The sequence below is a fragment of the Lissotriton helveticus genome, chromosome 7, assembly GCF_964261635.1.
Source record: "Lissotriton helveticus chromosome 7, aLisHel1.1, whole genome shotgun sequence".
Taxonomy (NCBI): Eukaryota; Metazoa; Chordata; class Amphibia; order Caudata; family Salamandridae; genus Lissotriton; species Lissotriton helveticus.
In genome coordinates this window covers 215,335,249-215,353,643 of record NC_136068.1, presented here as the reverse complement: position 1 = coordinate 215,353,643, position 18,395 = coordinate 215,335,249, and the positions used below count along the sequence as shown (strand labels likewise).

The following is an 18,395-nucleotide window of genomic DNA, read 5'->3' as shown; positions in this document are numbered from 1 at the left end:
ATAATAATAATAATTATGTTGCGGCACATAAATATCACGATTTGTTGTGACAGTTGGAAATGCATTGCCAGGGTACCACATGAACATATCATTGCTGTTCTATCACCCAATGACTCAACTTTAGTTATATTGGACACTTCCTGTCCGATCAACAGACTGAAAGGATCTTAATAACGAACACATCATAGGCACTTAAAGGCATATTAGAGGACAGGAGTTGTATATTTTGTTGGTCTTGTGATAAGTACCTAGTGCACACCTCTAATTCTACATATCTTTGCAGACAACATTCCTATTGTAGTACATTGCTGGGGTTTGCTACATCTAAAATGCCCACTGTCTTGCTGTCTTAAGATTATTATTTACTCAGGTTTGCCTAGAATTCACCAGTGTGCACAAATCATGTTCACTAAGACTCAAGCACAGGTAACCAAACCTACCTGAAGAAGCAACATGTACTGGCATGGATTGAGAAATTAGACTATTCTGTTGAGGAGGTTTAGTACAAGGGGATACCTCTCAATTAAGAAGCTATGTGAGCAAATGTGAAGCACCACATAACCAACATAGCCAGAGAGGTTTTCCAAGGATCGCAAATCTCAACACTTCAGTCTCAGTTAGTTCTGACTTTGCTTGACAGTCATTCTACTCAATGGCTGTAATCTATTACTGTAATAGGTTCCTGTTGCACTCTGGCCCAGTACACTTTGCAGGAAACATTAAATAAAAAATAATTAACTAGTCTCTGGCCTAGTATGGCCCCTTGAGTTATTTGCAATCTCTGCTCTCCATTCACACCTTTGTGCTTCTCATCGCATCCAGGGTTTGTAGCTTTGTCAGTGTGCCAGGGGGTGCTCCCACCACAATGGATCTTCCTCCCTCAATTCAACCTTTTGTGATGGTTCTAGCTCTCTATGAGGCAAGCACTGGTGCACAAACAAACTCATGCTCCCCTTTCCAAATTCATCTCATCTAGGGCCAGATGTAGGTAAATTTAATTTACCGACTCTAGAATACCGAATTTTACCGATTCGGTATTCTAAATTCGGTACATGAGATTTAGGTAAAAATTCGGTAATTTTTACCGAATCGGTATGATTCGGTAATTACCAAATCGGTATTTACCGATTCGGTAATTGCCATTGATTCCTATGGGCCTTGAGGCCCATAGGAATCAATGTCAATTACCGAATTGGTAAATACCGATTCGGTAAAATTACCGAATTGACAAGGGGGACAGGGTGTCACTTTGACACCCTGTTGCACCCCTGTTTCTGACTTGTGTGCCATGTGACACACATACATGCCCTTAGGGCATGTATGTTTGCCACATGGCACAGGTGTACATGCACAGATGTGAATGTACACAGGAATTCGTTATTTACCATGAAATAGTATTTCATGGTAAATAACGAATTCTTAAGGGCCTGTGGCACTATTTTAAGTGCCACCTACATCTAGATTTACCGATTCTGTAAATTTACCGATTCGGTAAATTTACCAATTTGGTAAATTTACAGAATCAGTAAAATTTGGGCCCCCTACATCTCAAAAACCAAATACCGGTGGGTAACGGCCGAAATCAGCCGTTACCAACCGGTATTTGGTGACCTACATCTGGCCCCTAATGTAGTATTCTCACTTAAGCCTAAAGTCTTTCTGCAATGTCCATTGCTAGCCCCAAGAAATGTAACCGTCTGTTGTTTGTGTCCATCGTCGGGAATCATAAGTAGTCAATATACTATCTCTCTAATGAAAATAAAAATTAAACCAGAAATTAAATATACCAAAAAGTCTTTTCAATATACTATTACAACCATTTAAGGAAAGGGCAAATGGTGCAACCATCATTCAGTCCTGGGAACCTTTCAACCCTACTCGAGAGGTCCTTTGAAAATGGGTGCAGCCACCCAAGCATGAAAATTACCATCACCCACTCTCTCTGCCCCTCAAGTCAAGAGCGGTATAAAATGGCTTACCAGCACTGCTTCAGCAAGGAGAGAGGAGTGGAGGTAAAAGCCGGGGGATTGGTTGCTTAAACAAGATTGCCACACGATTCCATGTAAGTTGGCCGGACTAGGGAAAGTAGTGTATAGTAGTGTGGGTGAGCAAGAGGCACCATCTTAAAAAAGAAAGAAAGATAAAGCTGACAGAGCGCAAAGGCAGCAACAAAGAAAAGCCTTTATGGAAAAGGAGCACCCCATAAGGCAAATAAATGTTTTCTAATGAGTGTATTTGCTGTGGTGTTGCATCAAAAGGACAGGGGCAACACTAGGATAGTTCTGTTGCTATGGGAGCTACCTGGTCCAATGCAGCCCCTCTCCCCTACAACCCTCCACATTTGTAGGGTGAAAACAGAGCTCTGCATCGCTCAAAGTTACGAATTAGTAACCCCAGGAGAAGGCAGGATCAGCTTGAAGAATTCATAGGGCATTGGCTCTGTGAAGGCCTGGGATGTGGGGAATCTTGGTGCCAGTTGTCCCGAGAGGTTGATCAGCAACTGTTTTTTATTTGATGTGATGATTATGGAATATGTGTCAAGTCAAAAACATTGACTGGGTTATTATAAATAGTAAATATCACAGTGTTTTTCCTACTAGTAGGCGGATGTTTTTTTAGTAATCTGATTGCGATTTCCAAAGGCTGAAGGCATGATATTTTTAGGGCAAATCGGCACCGTTTGAGGTAACAGGTTTGACATTTTGGTATTGGATAGTAAATGTTACCTATCTTCTATACTAATATAATAAAGAGAGAGCCCAAACCTTTGAGGCGGGTAAACTCAAGAACTACAGCACCAATCGGAGCACCCAATACAGCATTGCAAACTACAGTATCAGCAGATGGTCATAGGCTATACAGCAGCCCAACATATACATTAGAAAGGGAAAAGAACGTTTTGTGAAAAGTAGTCTGTTGTGGGCTTGTGCGTTGTGGGATTCGGCAAAAGAGAAGTGTTCTGTGTGGGACTAGCATTCCAATATGAGTGGGCGTGTCCTTTAGAATTGTTGCAGGCGTTGGACGTTGACGCGATGTTGTGAGTCTAAGTGGCGTAGGCTGGAGCGGCCAAACACGTTCGGGGATGGAGCGAACACACATGTTCGCATATTGCAGGGAGCGGTCAAACACGCTGGAACACGTTCGGGGATGGAGCGAACACCGGAAAAACACGTTCGCAGCTGGAGCGTGTTAAGGTACAGTGGCGTCGGCTACAGCATGCCCGGACAACGTCGGGACGGGCTGCTAGTGTTTAATAAAACTGCACTTTGTAGGATTCTAAGAACATAACAGTAGGCTTCCATTACTGATTTTTAGCAGAAAGGACACAGTCTGTATGCCTAACTTTCCTTGGGCATCTACAAGGACCTCTGTAACTGGGCTCTTAACATTTTTATTCTCACCTTCATTGAGGTTACTGTTTGGTCTATTGTGCCAACTATTCACTGGGTGTATATTTGTGATTCTGTGCCTAGCATTTTCCTTTCTTCCATTAAAGTAAGTTTTTCTTTTTTTAAAGAAAAAGCACTGGCTGGAGAATGATGTGTGTTATTATATGCATTACTGAGTTCTGAGTCTCGAACCCACATGTCAAGCTATCCTGGCTGATAACGGCTGATAGCCAGAAACCGGTCCTAGGATGCTTGATTCCGGTCCAGGAAAGACATGGCTTGGCACTTTGGGCTGGACTGCTCCCATGAGGCACAGGGTCAAGGCTGATTTGCATATGGCCATGTCTGAACTGGGGTGGGGTGGAGTGCAAACAAACGATGGATTTAGGCCCAGATCTCTGTACTGGGGTGAATGTATGACATTGTTCTGCATTCTGTCCATCAACTGTTGTTTTTGCAGTCGCAAATTGCAACTATGTGCAAATAGGCACATTTGTGCATGCAATTTACCACTAACCAGAAACAGGTGGTAACCAGGCCCAACCTATAAAAACAGCCCCAGAATGCATCAGAAACCTTTCTACAATAGCTGCCCTGTTCGTGATAGCAAGGAGGTGGTGGATATTGGCTGAGGCGGAAACAAGAGTGGATATTCAGAGTCAGGCTAACATTGCTGGATAAGATAGAGGAGGAGATTTATGGCCAGACAGGCTGAGTAGCACTATCATTCTAGACCTCATAGACACCTTGAAGCCACAACTTGAGAACAGAAACTTGCGCAGCAATGCAATTCCCACACCTGTGCAGGTCTTGTGCTCCCTCCACCTTTTGGACACTGGTAGCTACCAGGATGTCATTGTAGTGGCTGGTGGTGTGTCTCAGACTGCACTTTCGTTTTTTTTCTGTAATTTCCTAGACACCATTCTGTACCACATCCATCAACACATTTACATGCCAAGGGATGATCAGAAACTAGATGAAACAAAACGTGATTATTACAGCTTAGCAAGGTTCCCACAGGTCATGGGGTGCATTCCCACATAGAATACATCTTCTGTAATAGGAAAAGCACTCATTCCCTCAACATCCAAGTTGTCTGTGATGCACAAAACATCCTCACAGACCTGGTAGCAAATTCCCGGAAAGCACACATGATGCATACATTTTGAGACACAGTGGCATACACCAAAGGTTAGAAACCTGTAACTTTGATGATGGATACCTCCTAGGTAATGATATTACCAGGATGTCATTGCAGTGGCTGATGGTGTGTCTCAGAGTGAACTTTCGTGTTTTTTCCATAATTTCCTAGACGCCATTCTGTACCACATCCATCAACACATTTACAGGCCAAGGGATGATGAGGAACTAGATGAAACAAAACTAGATTTTTACAGCTTAGCAAGGTTCCCACAGGTCATAGGTGGAACCCATGTGCCCCTATGTCCCCCATCCCACATAGAATACATGTGTCGTAATAAGAAAAACGCTCATTCCCTCAAAATTCAAGTTGTCTGTGATGCAAAAAACATCATCACAGACCTGGTAGCAAAATTCCCGGGAAGCACACATGATGCATACATTTTCAGACACAGTGGCATATACCAAAGGTTAGAAACCTATTACTTTGATGATGGTTACCTCTTAGGTAATGATGTTACCAGTCCCCAGATAAATGTTTTAGCACTTGTATGTCTGTAAGCATATAATCTCACCATAATATATCTCACAACAGGTGAAAGTGTGTATGCCCTGCGGCCATGGATACTCACACCGTACCTGTCTCCCAACAATATACATGAAAGACATCAGGGCACACAGATACTCCAGGACGGTGATTGAGTGCACTTTTGGGATCTTGAAATCGCTCTGCAGGTGTCTACACAAGAGTGGCGGAGCTCTGCAGTATGTACCAGAGACAGTCTGTAAAACTGTGGTAATATGTGCCATGCTGCACAACACGGCCTGCAGGGGTGGATTGCCCATGGATGTTTCTGACACAGATTCTGTGGATGAGGACCCAGGACCGCCTGCCCAAAAGCAAAGGGATGGCAGCGCTGCTGCAGAGGGGAGAAGGCGCCGGGACCAGATTGCCAACAACCATTTTTAAAGGAACGTACACATTATTTACCCACTCACCTGCACATAAGACAGAACAAATTGTGACTATCAATTATTGCTTTATTGTACAAGTATCCACAAACAAACTAAGGAAAACCTGCCCATCAGAAAATGCAGGTCTAAACTACAAAGTAACTCCATTGTGGTTACATCACCACAACATTGAAAGGATATGTGGCAAAAATATTGTTCAGTGACCCTACACAGATCATTTTTTGCCACTCCGCCCAGCCTGGCCAGAGCTGCCACTTCCCAATCCAATGTGCCGGCTTCTGCTACGGTGCATCACAGGTGTCTCCGTAGCAGAGACGCTACTGTGGCTTCACGCCTCACTATCTGTGCCACCCATGGCACCTCCACCAACAATAACATTTGCCTGCAGTGTTTCCACTGCTGCAGTGATCCTCTCCAGACCACGAGCAACATCCCCACTGTAGTGGCCAATCCCCACCTGGAGCCCCAAGGTGCGCTTGCTGTGTTGGCTTGTTGCATGAGTAAGCCTGTAGATGGCCCGGCTCAGGGCGTCCAATTTGTGCCCCCTACTGCGCTCCATGCGCCTAAGCTGTGCCCTTTCCTCCGCCCATTCTTTGGCTAGGTCAGCAACTGTGTTTGTGAGGGCATCCAGTTTTGCTTCCAGCCGGGTCTGATTTTCAGTAAGTTTGTCAGAAATCATGCTGAAGCCCTGTGTCATCCTCTCATTCATCTGCCTCTGTGTCTTCTTTTGCAGTCGCTGCATTTGCAACATTGCCCGACCCAGTGCTCCAGACATGAGCTGACTGACTGCTCCAGCAGAGGACACACTTTGCATCCACCGTAGGGACTGCTGGGTTGGTTGTGACATACGGACCCTGGTGGCCAGAGAGCGTCGGGAGGTTGGTGCCTGCAGTGAGGCTGGTGTGACACTGGCTGTGGCCTGTGATGTAGTTGGTGCATCAGTTGCTGGCACTTCTGAAGAACTGGGCCCACTTGTTTCTCCCACATCCTGCCCTTCCTCCATCTGGGCCAGCTCCGGGCTACCTGCAGTGTCACCAGAATTCTGCACTCCTCCCAGTGGTGTGTCTATGTGCCAAAAGATGAAAGAAGAAAATAAAATATGTGAGTCACTGTTTCAGTGGTGTTGCGATGTTTATCAGCTCAAGTCAGTCCTTACTACACTGTAAAGCTTTGACTGGGTTATTATGAATAGTAAATATCACACATGTGTTTTTTCTACTGGTAGGCAGGAGTTTTTGTTAGTAAGCTGATTGTGATTTCTACAGGCTGAAGGCATGATCATTTTATGGTAAATAGGAACCGTTTGAGGTAACAGGTCTGACATTGGATAGTAAATGTTACCTACGTTTAATAAAACTGCACTTTCTAGGATTCTAAGAACATAACAGTAGGCCTCCATTACTGATTTTTAGCAGAAAGGGCACTGTCTGTAGGCCTAACTTTCATTGGGCATCTACAAGGCCTTCTGTAACTGGGCTTTTACATTTTTATTCCCACCTTCATTGAGGTTACTGTTTGGTCTATTGTGCCTACTGTTCGATGGATGTATATTTGTGATTATGTGCCTAGCATTTTCCTTACGTCCGTTAAAGTACGTTTTTCTTTTTTTAAAGAAAAAGCACTAGCTAGAGAATGATGTGTGTTATTATATGCATTACTGAGTTCTGAGTCTCAAACCCACATCAACGCCCTGACGGAGCATTGGACTGCTCTGCCCTTGCTATCTTGAGCGCCAACTGCAGAAGGGGTGTGCTTAGTTTTCAATTTAGGATGAACATATTACAGGACCCCTTAACGTCCATGGTTAACAACCTCAATAGACACTACTGGGGCCCTATAACCCCTGCATGCCCTTGGCACCCCAACATGTCCTGAGAGCAGGGATACAATTGAAGGGGGCACAGACTAGTGCTTGCTAATCTGAATGTTTTGCATGTTTCGTAAGCCCTGTCATCAGTAACTGATGTATGCTCAGCATATAATAGGTACTAGGTTGCTACATAGTGCATCTATGTTCATTGAAGCTTCGGAAGCAGGTACTGAAAGTTAGAGCAGGAGAGCAAAGATGAGTAGGGCCACGAAGAGTTACACCAATGTGAAGGCAAGCAACCTTTCCAGACATACCTGCCAATAAATGTGTCTCTGGGCGGGCCACAAGGCAATAATATCACCTCTGTGAAAACATTGCATGCATATTGCCCAAGAACATCTCCACTTAATAATTTTTATTTGTAAAGCGCAAACATATCATCCCTCAAGGGTTTCATGGCACAGGGGGCGTTGGGGAGATTAAGGGTCCAGATGTACAACCATTTGGCATGCGCAAAATCGTTGGCAAAATGATTTGCGCATGCAAAAATGGCTGTACGCAATGTACGAAATGCACTCGCAAATGTCAAATTTGTGCTGTGATAGAATAGCGACTACAAAAAAAAGTGGCAGCTACTTGCGTCCCCAAAATAGCGAATCTCAAAATGTGACTTGCAAAATAAATGTAGGGACCTATCGCAAATTGCGACTATGTGCAAATAGGCACATTTGCGCATGCAATTTACCACTAACCAGAAACAGGTGGTAACCAGGCCCAACCTATAAACCAGCCCCAGAATGCATCAGAAACCTTTCTACAACAGCTGCCCTGTACGTGATAGCAAGGAGGTGGTGGATATTGGCTGAGGAGGAAACAGGAGTTGATATTCAGAGTCAGGCTAACATTGTTGGATAATATAGAGAAGGAGATTTATGACCAGTACAGGCTGAGTAGCACTGTCATTCCAGACCTCATAGACACCTTGAAGCCACAACTTGAGAGCAGAACCTGGCGCAGCAATGCAATTCCCACACCTGTGCAGGTCTTGTGCTTCCTCCACCTTTTGGCCACTAGTAGCTACCAGGATGTCAATGCAGTGGCTGGTGGTGTGTCTCAGAGTGAACTTTCGTGTTTTTTCCATAATTTCCTAGACACCATTCTGTACCACATCCATCAACACATTTACATGCCAAGGGATGATGAGGAACTAGATGAAACAAAACTAGATTTATACAGCTTAGCAAGGTTCCCACAGGTCATAGGTGGAACCCATGTGCCCATATGTCCCCAATCCCACATAGAATACATGTGCCGTAATAGGAAAAGCACTCATTCCCTCAAAATCTAAGTTGTCTGTGATGCAAAAAACATCATCACAGACCTGGTAGCAAAATTCCCGGGAAGCACACATGATGCATACATTTTCAGACACAGTGGCATATACCAAAGGTTAGAAACCTATTACTTTGATGATAGTTACCTCTTAGGTAATGATGTTACCAGTCCCCAGATAAATGTTTTACCACTTGTATTTCTGTAAACATATAATCTCACCATAATATATCTCACAACAGGTGACAGTGCGCATGCCCTGCGGCCCTGGATACTCACACCGTACCTGTCTCCCAACAATATACATGAAAGACATCAGGGCACACAGATGCTCCAGGACTGTGATTGAGTGCACTTTTGGGATCTTGAAATCGCTCTGCAGGTGTCTACACAAGAGTGGCGGAGCTCTGCAGTATGCACCTGAGACAGTCTGTAAAATTGTGGCAATATGTGCCATGCTAAACAACATGGCCTGCAGGGGTGGATTGCCCATGGATGTTTCTGACACAGATTCTGTGGATGAGGACCCAGGACCGCCTGCCCAATAGCAAAGGGATGGCAGCGCTGCTGCAGAGGGGAGAAGGCGCAGGGACGAGATTGCCAACAACTATTTTTAAAGGTACGTACACATTATTTACCCACTCACCTGTACATAAGACAGAACAAATTGTGACTATCAATTAGTGCTTTATTGTACAAGTATCCACAAACAAACTAAGGACAACCTGCCCATCAGAAAATGCAGGCCTAAACTACAAAGTAACTCCATTGTGGTTACATCACCACAACATTGAAAGGATATGTGGCAAAAATATTGTTCAGTGACCCTACACAGATCATTTTTTGCCACTCCGCCCAGCCTGGCCAGAGCTGCCACTTCCCAATCCAAGGTGCTGGCTGCTGGTATAGTGCATCACAGGTGTCTCCGTAGCAGAGACGCTACTGTGGCTTCATACCTCACTATCTGTGCCACCCATGTGCAACATTCCGTCCAACATCTTGTGTGTTTAGCTGATCACCCTATGTGGGAAGGGTATGCCCAGACGTGGGTCCCATGCTCACTATGCCACTGGAGTCAAGCTATCCTGGCTGATGACGGCTGATAGCCAGAAACCGGTCCTAGGATGCTTGATTCCAGTCCAGGGAAGACATGGCTTGGCAGTTCGGGCTGGACTGTTCCAATGAGGCACAGGGTCAAGACACAGGGTCAAGACGGATTTTCATATGGCCATGTCTGAACTGGGGTGGCATGGTGAGCAAAATAACAATGGATTAAACCCAGATCTCTGACTGGGGGTGAATGTTTTGCCAATGTGCAACATTCCGTCCATCATCTTGTCCATCATCTTGTGCGTTTTGACCTCCACCAACAATAACATTTGTCTGCAGTGTTTCCACTGCTGCAGTGATCTTCTCCAGGCCACAAGCAACATCCCCACTGTAGTTGCCCTTCTCCACCTGGAGCCCTAAGGTGCGCTTGCTGTGTTGGCTTGTTGCATGAGCAAGCCTGCAGATGGCTCTGATCAGGGTGTCCAATCTGTGCCCCCTGCTGCGCTCCATGCGCCTAAGCTGTGCCCTTTCCTCTGCCGATTCTTTGGCTAGGTCAGCAACTGTGTTTGTGAGGGCATCCAGTTTTGCTTCCAGCCGGGTCTGATTTTTCAGTAAGTTTGTCAGAAATCACGCTGAAGCCCTGTGTCATCCTCTCTTTCATCTCCCTTTGTGACTTCTGTTGCAGGCGCTGTATTTGCAACATTGCCCGACCCAGCGCTCCAGACATGAGCTGACTGGCTGCTTCAGCAGAGGACACACTTTGCATCCACCATAGGGACTGCTGCGTTGGTTGTGACATACGCACCCTGGTGGCCAGAGAGCGTCGGGAGGTTGGTGTCTGCTGTGAGGCTGGTGTGACACTGGCTGTGGCCTGTGATGTAGTTGGTGCATCAGTTGCTGGGACTTCTAAAGAACTTGGCCCACTTGCTTCTCCCACATCCTGCCCTTCTTCCATCTGGGACAGCTCCGGGCTGCCTGAAGTGTCATCAGATCTCTGCTCTCCTCCCAGTGGTGTGTGTATGTGCCAAAAGATGAAAGAAGAAAATAAAATATGTGAGTCACTGTTTCAGTGGTATTGCGTTGCGATGATTATCAGCTCAAGTCAGTCCTTACTACACTGTATATGTTACAGACTACATCTCCCATGATGCAACATTGGCGTTGCTTGTTTTTTGGGAAGGGATGTTTGGCTGTGGATGATTAGTATGCATACACAGAACAGACTTTAGTGGCAATTCACACATCACCAACACAATTCTCACTTACCAGGATTTTTTTGCTGGATGTGATGTGTCAAAGCTCCCTAACCCTACAACAGCAGCCCTCTCAAGGGTATCTTCCACCATGGCTTCAGCAGCTGAAGGTGCCGATGTAGTGGATGGCCCACCTCTGGTCCATTGTGCCTCTAGCGGACGTGCTGCCAACCTCTCCTTGGCCCTGTGTGCAGATCGTACCAGCTCTTCCTAATGTATGTATGTATGTATGTATTGGCGTTCTTGTACAGTGTCGTCAATGGACCTGTGTGCCAGCCCAAGGGTATTTATGTGCTGCTGCATACAACGCCAGATCTTGCGTTTGTCTGACTGTGGCACAAGGTGTGAGGCATTTCCAAATAGCTCTTCATGGTGGTTGCAGCATTCCTCAGTTAGGATGTCCAGCTCCTTTTCGGCAAGCTTCAGCTTCCTCAGCCTCTCCTTAGCATCCTTCTAGCTGGCCTTGCTGCTCATACTGTCGGTCATGCTCACACAGCAGTGTTGCACTGACCTGCTGCACCTGGACATGTGCTTAGGATTTTGCTCGAGAATATCCTTGGGGCCCTTCAGCTCAAGCAGGAACTGTTTTCCATGTGTTTTTTCAAACTCCCAATTTGCTAGTGGAATTTTGGCCTGTTTCTATCACACAATCGCTATTTGCGTAGGCAAAAAGGTGATTTTTAGCATTGGTCGCTTTTAGCCTTCCTTTTTGCAACTGCAAATTGACGGGACCCGAAATTGCATTGCGAGTCATTATTGACTCGCAATCATGTGTTGTCTCCCGTTCGTAGGTACCAATTTACGACTCGCAATTGCGAGTTGCAATTTATTGGTAATTGTGAGTCGCAATATTTAGCGTTCGTACATATGGCCCTAAGTGAGCTATTTCACATGATGCTGAGATGAGCTGCCGCCGGCGATAAAACTGCGGGCTACGCACTCTGGAGTCAACCGCTCTGGCCGAAGCACCACATTGCACTTTCCAATCGAGAGAACAGTTAAATGAGGAAAATAATACGACACTCATATTATATTACTAGATATTTTCTAACCAACATATACTTCTAAGGGGCAATGTGGAAAGAATACAAAAGACATGATGAGCAATTGAGAGAAGGTGCTGGTCAGATTAGTAAACTGTGGACAAACAAACAAATGGTGCCTTACGACAGACATTTATAGCAGTGAAGAACAAGTGAGAACCATCAGAGTGGAGATAAATACAAGCACATTCAAGTTAGTCATAATTGACATGGCCTAGCTCACAAAAAGAGAAAAAAGACAAACAAAAGAATGATAAGAGAGGGAAGACTGAAACGGCAAGTTGTGGAGATAACCTTGGCTCTTGGATTAGTACTGTGCTGTTGTTGACTACAAGAGGTAATAGGAAGAAAAGATGCCAATAGCAGCATTCACCGATACATAATAATGGAAACAGTAAGAGCAATACATAACATGGGCAATAAGAGAGAAACTGGTCATTATAAACCAACTACACTCTTAGATGCAGTAGGTACACTCTTAATTTAAACAGGATCACAGGATGAGTGGATGGAAAGAGCATAGTGAGCAGTGAAAAGGTAAGGTTCCGCAAACTCACACAAAAACAGTATTTCCGACTACATCTCATCTGTGCAACATTCTCTAAATTGAAAAAGTGTCAATATACACTACCTTTATAGATTTAAAAATAGCCTTTAACCTGGTAAATAGAGAGAGTTTGTGGTTCGCTTTGAAAAAAGCATAACAAGTCTAAGTTCCTAAAATTGCTTAGTTTTATTAAAGGAACTACATAACGCTGCCCCCGGAAAGCTCGTAGCATCTTTTGATGTTCTAAAAGGAATAAGGCAAAGTGGTGTGAACGCCCCTATTCTTTTAAGTCTATTTTTCAATGATCTGAGGATACCTGAAAGAACTAATCCAATGAGGAGTGGGTGCCAGCTCCAATCCTCTTAATCGCAAAACATACCAAACTTCTAACTCTTAATGAGTTTCAATGTGTTGACTGCTAACCGCAGTCACCAAACATTGCCAAATACAGGGATCTATTTTCATTAGGTTTGGGTGAAATTTGGAAAAGACCACATGGGCTCACTAACGGTGCTACAGGGGTGGCAGAAAAAGACATGAGAGTTGTGTCCTTCATAGGATCGTATTAACATAAAAGGCACGGCCAGAGATGGATAAGAATAATACATTAATCAAATGTACCTTCATGAGCTTTTTTGAATCTACAAAGAATTGGGTAGGATCTGAAAATATACATGGAATATGATCTTGGAATAGCATTTCTAGGGAAACAGAGATTAAAGTGGCTTAAGTGATGTTCTAGCCACAAGATCTGCCCATATTCTGTGCAATTTGCCAATGTACCCAGGGGCTTATTTATGGGATTTTGGCACAGGGCAACCTTGCTACCCTGCCCTATGCCAAAGTCAAAGAGCAGGAATGCACCGTATTTAAGCAATATGGTGCATTCCTGTCCTTTCTCCCTGTGCTAGTGCCGTTTCGGCAGCATAGTGCCAACGTAGGTATTCATGCATCATGGTGCAAGGGTGCCTCCGTTGCATGCAGGATTGTTTTTGTGCAGGAAGGGGCAATCCTAAGAGGCATTTTCCTCAGGAAAAAATGAGGAGAAATAAAAATATTTCTCATCAATACCCCTCAACTCGGGAGGTGCACGGATGTGGCGCTTACCCAGGTTTGCATCACTTTGTAAATCTAGGGCAGAATCAAATTCCATGGGTGCTGAGTGGCAAAATCCATGGCAAGGCCAATGAAACACCTTACAGGAGCAGAGGAAGGCGAAGCCGCGGTCTGCGCTGCGTCGCTTAACTCATGATTTATGAGGCCACTCAAAGCCACACAGGGTGGCTTTTCGTGGGTTCCGAAATTGAAATGAGAGCTCTGCGTAACGCATATACCACTTTACGTGGTGCAAAAATGATGCAGGGCTTTCATAAATAAGCCCCCAGTCTTTGCCGCAGATGCTTAATTTGCTGCAGCTACAACTCTCCCGTTTGGAAAGTTATGAGAAAGTCGTATAGAAGATCAATTCCGGGGCAGGGGCTCGAAAGAGGATGTAGCAACCTAGGAATCTGATTATTTTCTTTCATATGATTTCTTGTTTTGAACCTGCACCTCTTTTGAGTGTTGTGCTTTTTAACCCTTTGAGTGCTCATGACGGCTCCACGCCGTCACGAGCTCATGACGGCGTGGAGCCATCATGCCGCTGCCCCTCCGCGGCTCAAATTCCCTGCCTGTGCGGGCGAATTAATGAGCGAGCGTGGCCATGACGGCTACACGCTGTCTTGAGCACACGCCGCCCGTGACTCATGACGGCGTGGAGCCGTCATAAGTACCGGAGCGCCATGCCCACCCTCTTTTTACTAAAACTTTAGTCAGTTCACATAATTGTTGCATTACTTTCACCCCTGTCTGAAGAGGGAGAACTCCTGAGGTGAGTGTGGTCAGGATAGCTTTGGTCTAACCTGTGAGTGCAGGAGATTAAATGGGGTTAAAAGTGGGTCTGCAAATTCGTTCTCTTAATTAGAACTCATTTGAGGAGTCGGGTCGTAATTATTGGTAAAGTAAAATATTTGCTTAAATATTCTGATCGTGGCACTCCAAAATAGTAATCTTGTCCAATAAAATGTTCAAATTTAAAAAACACTTCATATGAGAGTGCAATGATTTCAACAAAGGTTGAAGCACTCTTTGGCAGCTGTGTGTAATTGTATTAAAGCACTTATATATGAACTGCAGGGAACACTTACCACGAATGGTAGCATTTTAAAAGTTATTAACAGTAATATTTCCTATTGTAAAATTTCCAAATACTGCTGCCCGTTAGGACGAAGGTGGCTTGTGGGAATACCACAAAAAGTACAAGTCTCCGGGGAGAACAAGATGCTGTATAAGCAGATAAGAAACAAATAAGTAAAAAAGACAACACATTTTGAGAAAAAAAGAGTGATTTAAAGAAAAACAAAATGAAGGAAAACTGCACAGGAAGAGCTACGGAGAGATAAAGACAGTAAGGCAAGAAAATTAAAAATGGTGACATGGTGACATGTTGAACACTAAAAAGAGAGGGAGAGAATGACAAAAGAAAACAACCCATTATGGTGAAATACACTATCAAAGTAAAAAATATATATACATGAGACAGATATGTAACGATATATTTAAAAAAAGGTATGAAACAGATAAGTAATGATATAAAAAAGAATGTAGAATTAATGAAGGATAAAAAGGTAGGACTCCGTGGAGTAAGCAATTCAAAGTCGGAAAGAAAGAGATGGAAGAGAAGACTGATTGTCAACTGATCACCTCAATTGTTGCAGTTCTATTAGACCAGCAAAGACAGCAAATTGGAGGATGTAGTCAGTACCGGGATTGGGAGAAGGCAGGTCAATGGTTTGGCAAGTACTTCATTCAAATAATGTTCACTGAAGATCTTCTATTTGGTACGTTAGACAGAGGAAATAAGCTGTGGGAAACCTTAGCATACGACATAGACTTTTTAAGAATGAAATTGCAGTATACTGTTTCTTACATGTTTTCCCCGTTTGATTTTACATGGCTCAGATCTTTAAGGTCTGTCACTACAAATTTGCATTTCAGAAACTTAACCTATTGAAACAAAAAACACTCTTAATCGTGTTTACATGATACCTTACTAGAAGACATGCCAATTCCTGGACCAAACGGGGAGACGGCTTGTAAGTGCAAAATTGCCCCCACTCAGGGGGGCAGATTTACAAGAAACTGACGCATCTATGTAGATGCGTCAGTTTCCCTGTGCCTGAGTGAAAAACCCTTGTGCCACTATAGATGTGCCGTATTTACAATATGGCGCACGATGGCACAAGGATTGACAGATGCGTCAGAGATTCTGACGCATCGGTTAGCAGAAAAGTCACGCATTGTTGGAGTAGTGTCGCAAGCATGACGCAACTCCAGCAATGTGCGTTGCGGCATATTCCCAATACACTGCATCACTCCTTACGCCTGCTTCAAGCAGGCGTAAGGTTTTGACGCAGTGGCATCGTAAAAGTCACGCAGTTAAATCTTGTAGATTTCACTGCGTCACTTTTTTGAGGCTTTCCTGCGTGGCAACGCCTACCCTGCATACATTATACCTGACGCAGGTATAATGTCACGCAGGGCTTTACAACGTGACGCATCTCCCTAGATGCATCATGTTGTACATTTGCCTCACAAAAGTGACGCAACAGCAGTGTAAAAGCGACGCAAGGGGCTTGTAAATCTGCCACAGGATGTTTTTCAGTTGCTGGGCCACCAATCCCTGGCTACTAAATGGACATTGTTAATAAGTACACATTTGATTCAAATAGTACTTGAATTTTTTAAGTTGATTAGCATGTCCGAGAATCAAACATGCAAAATTCGCATAAAATTAAGATTCAATTTGCTGAAAATAATAGACAATATTTTAAAAACTAGGTAAAAAGGGAAACCAGAGTTGATAATCAGAACACTGGTTTAAACTTCAGACCAATTAACTATTGATATAGTCTCCCATTTAAGAAGGCATGGTTTTCATCTTTATATGGCCAGAATATAACTTCCATCAATCAATGAGTGTTTGAAGAGCAATGGTTTCTTACATCATAGCCCATCGACAGGTATGACGAGCCATTGCTTGTGTATTTCTATGGCTGCGTGTCCATCACAAGGAGTCAACAACCTTGCTACACCGCACTCCCAAGTGGGCCTTATTTCTTCTTTTCTTTGAAGTACTCTCTTCTGCCTCTACCAAACATCTTCATGGAAACAACAGGGGGAGAAAGAGAGGTAAAAAACATAAGGCTCTTCTGATTTATTTTCAATGATATAGTATGGTATGATTTTGACTGAAATACGTGATTGAAGACAAACCCTGAAGTTTCTCCAGCAGTGACCACCTCCTTTGAAATTGGCTGATAGCACCTCCGTGCAACGGCAATGCTTCTACAAGGATGCACCTTTGATTCAATTGCCGGGCTACGTAATGCTGTAGTGTTGCCTTTCGAGAGCCCTGTTGTTAAAGATTGACACTGAGGGCCTGATGTAGAGTCTGGAAATAGAGTACTCCATCACAAATATGACAGATATTCCGTCGGCCTTGTTGCGAGTGGATTAAGATATAATGCGCTTCTAACAGCTGGGATAACCCTTAATTTTGTGACAGAGTAAACGTCCCCCAAACCCAAATCGGGCCCTGAATTTGCTGAGCAGCGGTTCTCCGTATCCTCATTCAAATTCCAATAGGAAGAAAAAAGTTTACAAAATTCAATGTACCTGAAGCTGTTTCTTCTTTTGCTCCTGCTATGAACCAGCTTGCATTATCTTGGGTAAGGTATCCCTTCTCCTTCAGGGAATATAAACTTCCGTTCACATCACTTCTAGTTTGCAGCCCAACACCTTTTGCAATTTCGAGAGTTCGTCGTTTTCCATTTTCTTTTAGATAGCTCAAAATCTGCAGCTCTGCAAAACAACATTACAGCTGATTATTGCCACTTAAATATGTGAAAGGCCTTAGTAGCCTACAAATCAAGAAAGCACATTTTATTGTGCTGTAAATTATCTATAACGTTGTGAAAATCACACCTCTACCAATTCAAATACTGCTACGTTTTACATAATGCAATTCTAATGAACAAATTATACTTTAAAGCAATTTCAAATGCAGAGGAGCACAAGTTCAACTACGGGCACGATGTAGGTGGCCCAAATACTGGTCGTAAGGGTGAAATTCGGTAAATTTCACCGTTACCGACCGGTTATTTAGGCATTCGTGATGTAGGGATGGATTTGGCATTAAGGAATCGGTAAATAGCGATTCCTTAATACCGATTCCTAATTGGCCTTGCATTTAAGGAATCGGTAATACATATTCCTTACCGATTCCTTAAATGCAATGTAGAAAGCACATAAAAGAGTGCTTTTGGGCCTTAAGGAATCGGTAATTACCACCAACTTCAAGTTGGCGGTAATTATCAAATTCCTTTACAAAAGCACTTTCTTGCTTTTTTTATGTGCCATGTGGCACACATCCTTGCCTTTAGGGCATGCATGTGTGCCACATGTGCACACATGCACATTTCAGGGGTGCAACAGGGTGTCCTTTGGACACCCTCGCACCCTTGAAATACCTCCCGGTATCACCAATTCGGTAATACCGAATAGGTAACACTGAATGTCTTCACATTCATTCCTATGGGCCTCCAAGCCTATAGGAATGAATGGGTAGTATTTGTTATTACATTATATATTATAATGTTATAAGCTGTTTTGTAACGTGCTCAATTACTACCGGAGTATCCTGGCGCGGTATACCACTGGGGAACCCGTCCTGGCTTTCCCTGTGGGATGGTCCCTACTGGGAGTCCCCAAGGTGAAGCCAGGCCTCCCCGGCGTTGATGGGGCCGTTGTGGAGAT

General features: G+C 44.0%; 1 protein-coding gene across 2 annotated transcripts in view; it reads right to left on the bottom strand.

Moving 5' to 3' along the window:
- The window catches only part of ZBP1 (Z-DNA binding protein 1), a 222,354-nt gene that overhangs the window by 76,908 nt on the left and 127,051 nt on the right, over positions 1-18,395 (bottom strand). Inside the window, exons 4-5 of one of the 2 annotated variants that reach the window (XM_078651964.1) lie at positions 17,256-17,441; positions 5,695-6,569 (exon numbers count right to left, since the gene is read on the bottom strand). In XM_078651964.1, coding sequence (XP_078508090.1) covers positions 5,833-6,569; positions 17,256-17,441 — 923 coding nt within the window. In that variant the 3' untranslated portion in view covers positions 5,695-5,832. Of the gene's footprint in view, positions 1-5,694; positions 6,570-17,255; positions 17,442-18,395 lie in introns of those variants that run through there. The other variant, XM_078651963.1, reaches the window with a different exon arrangement.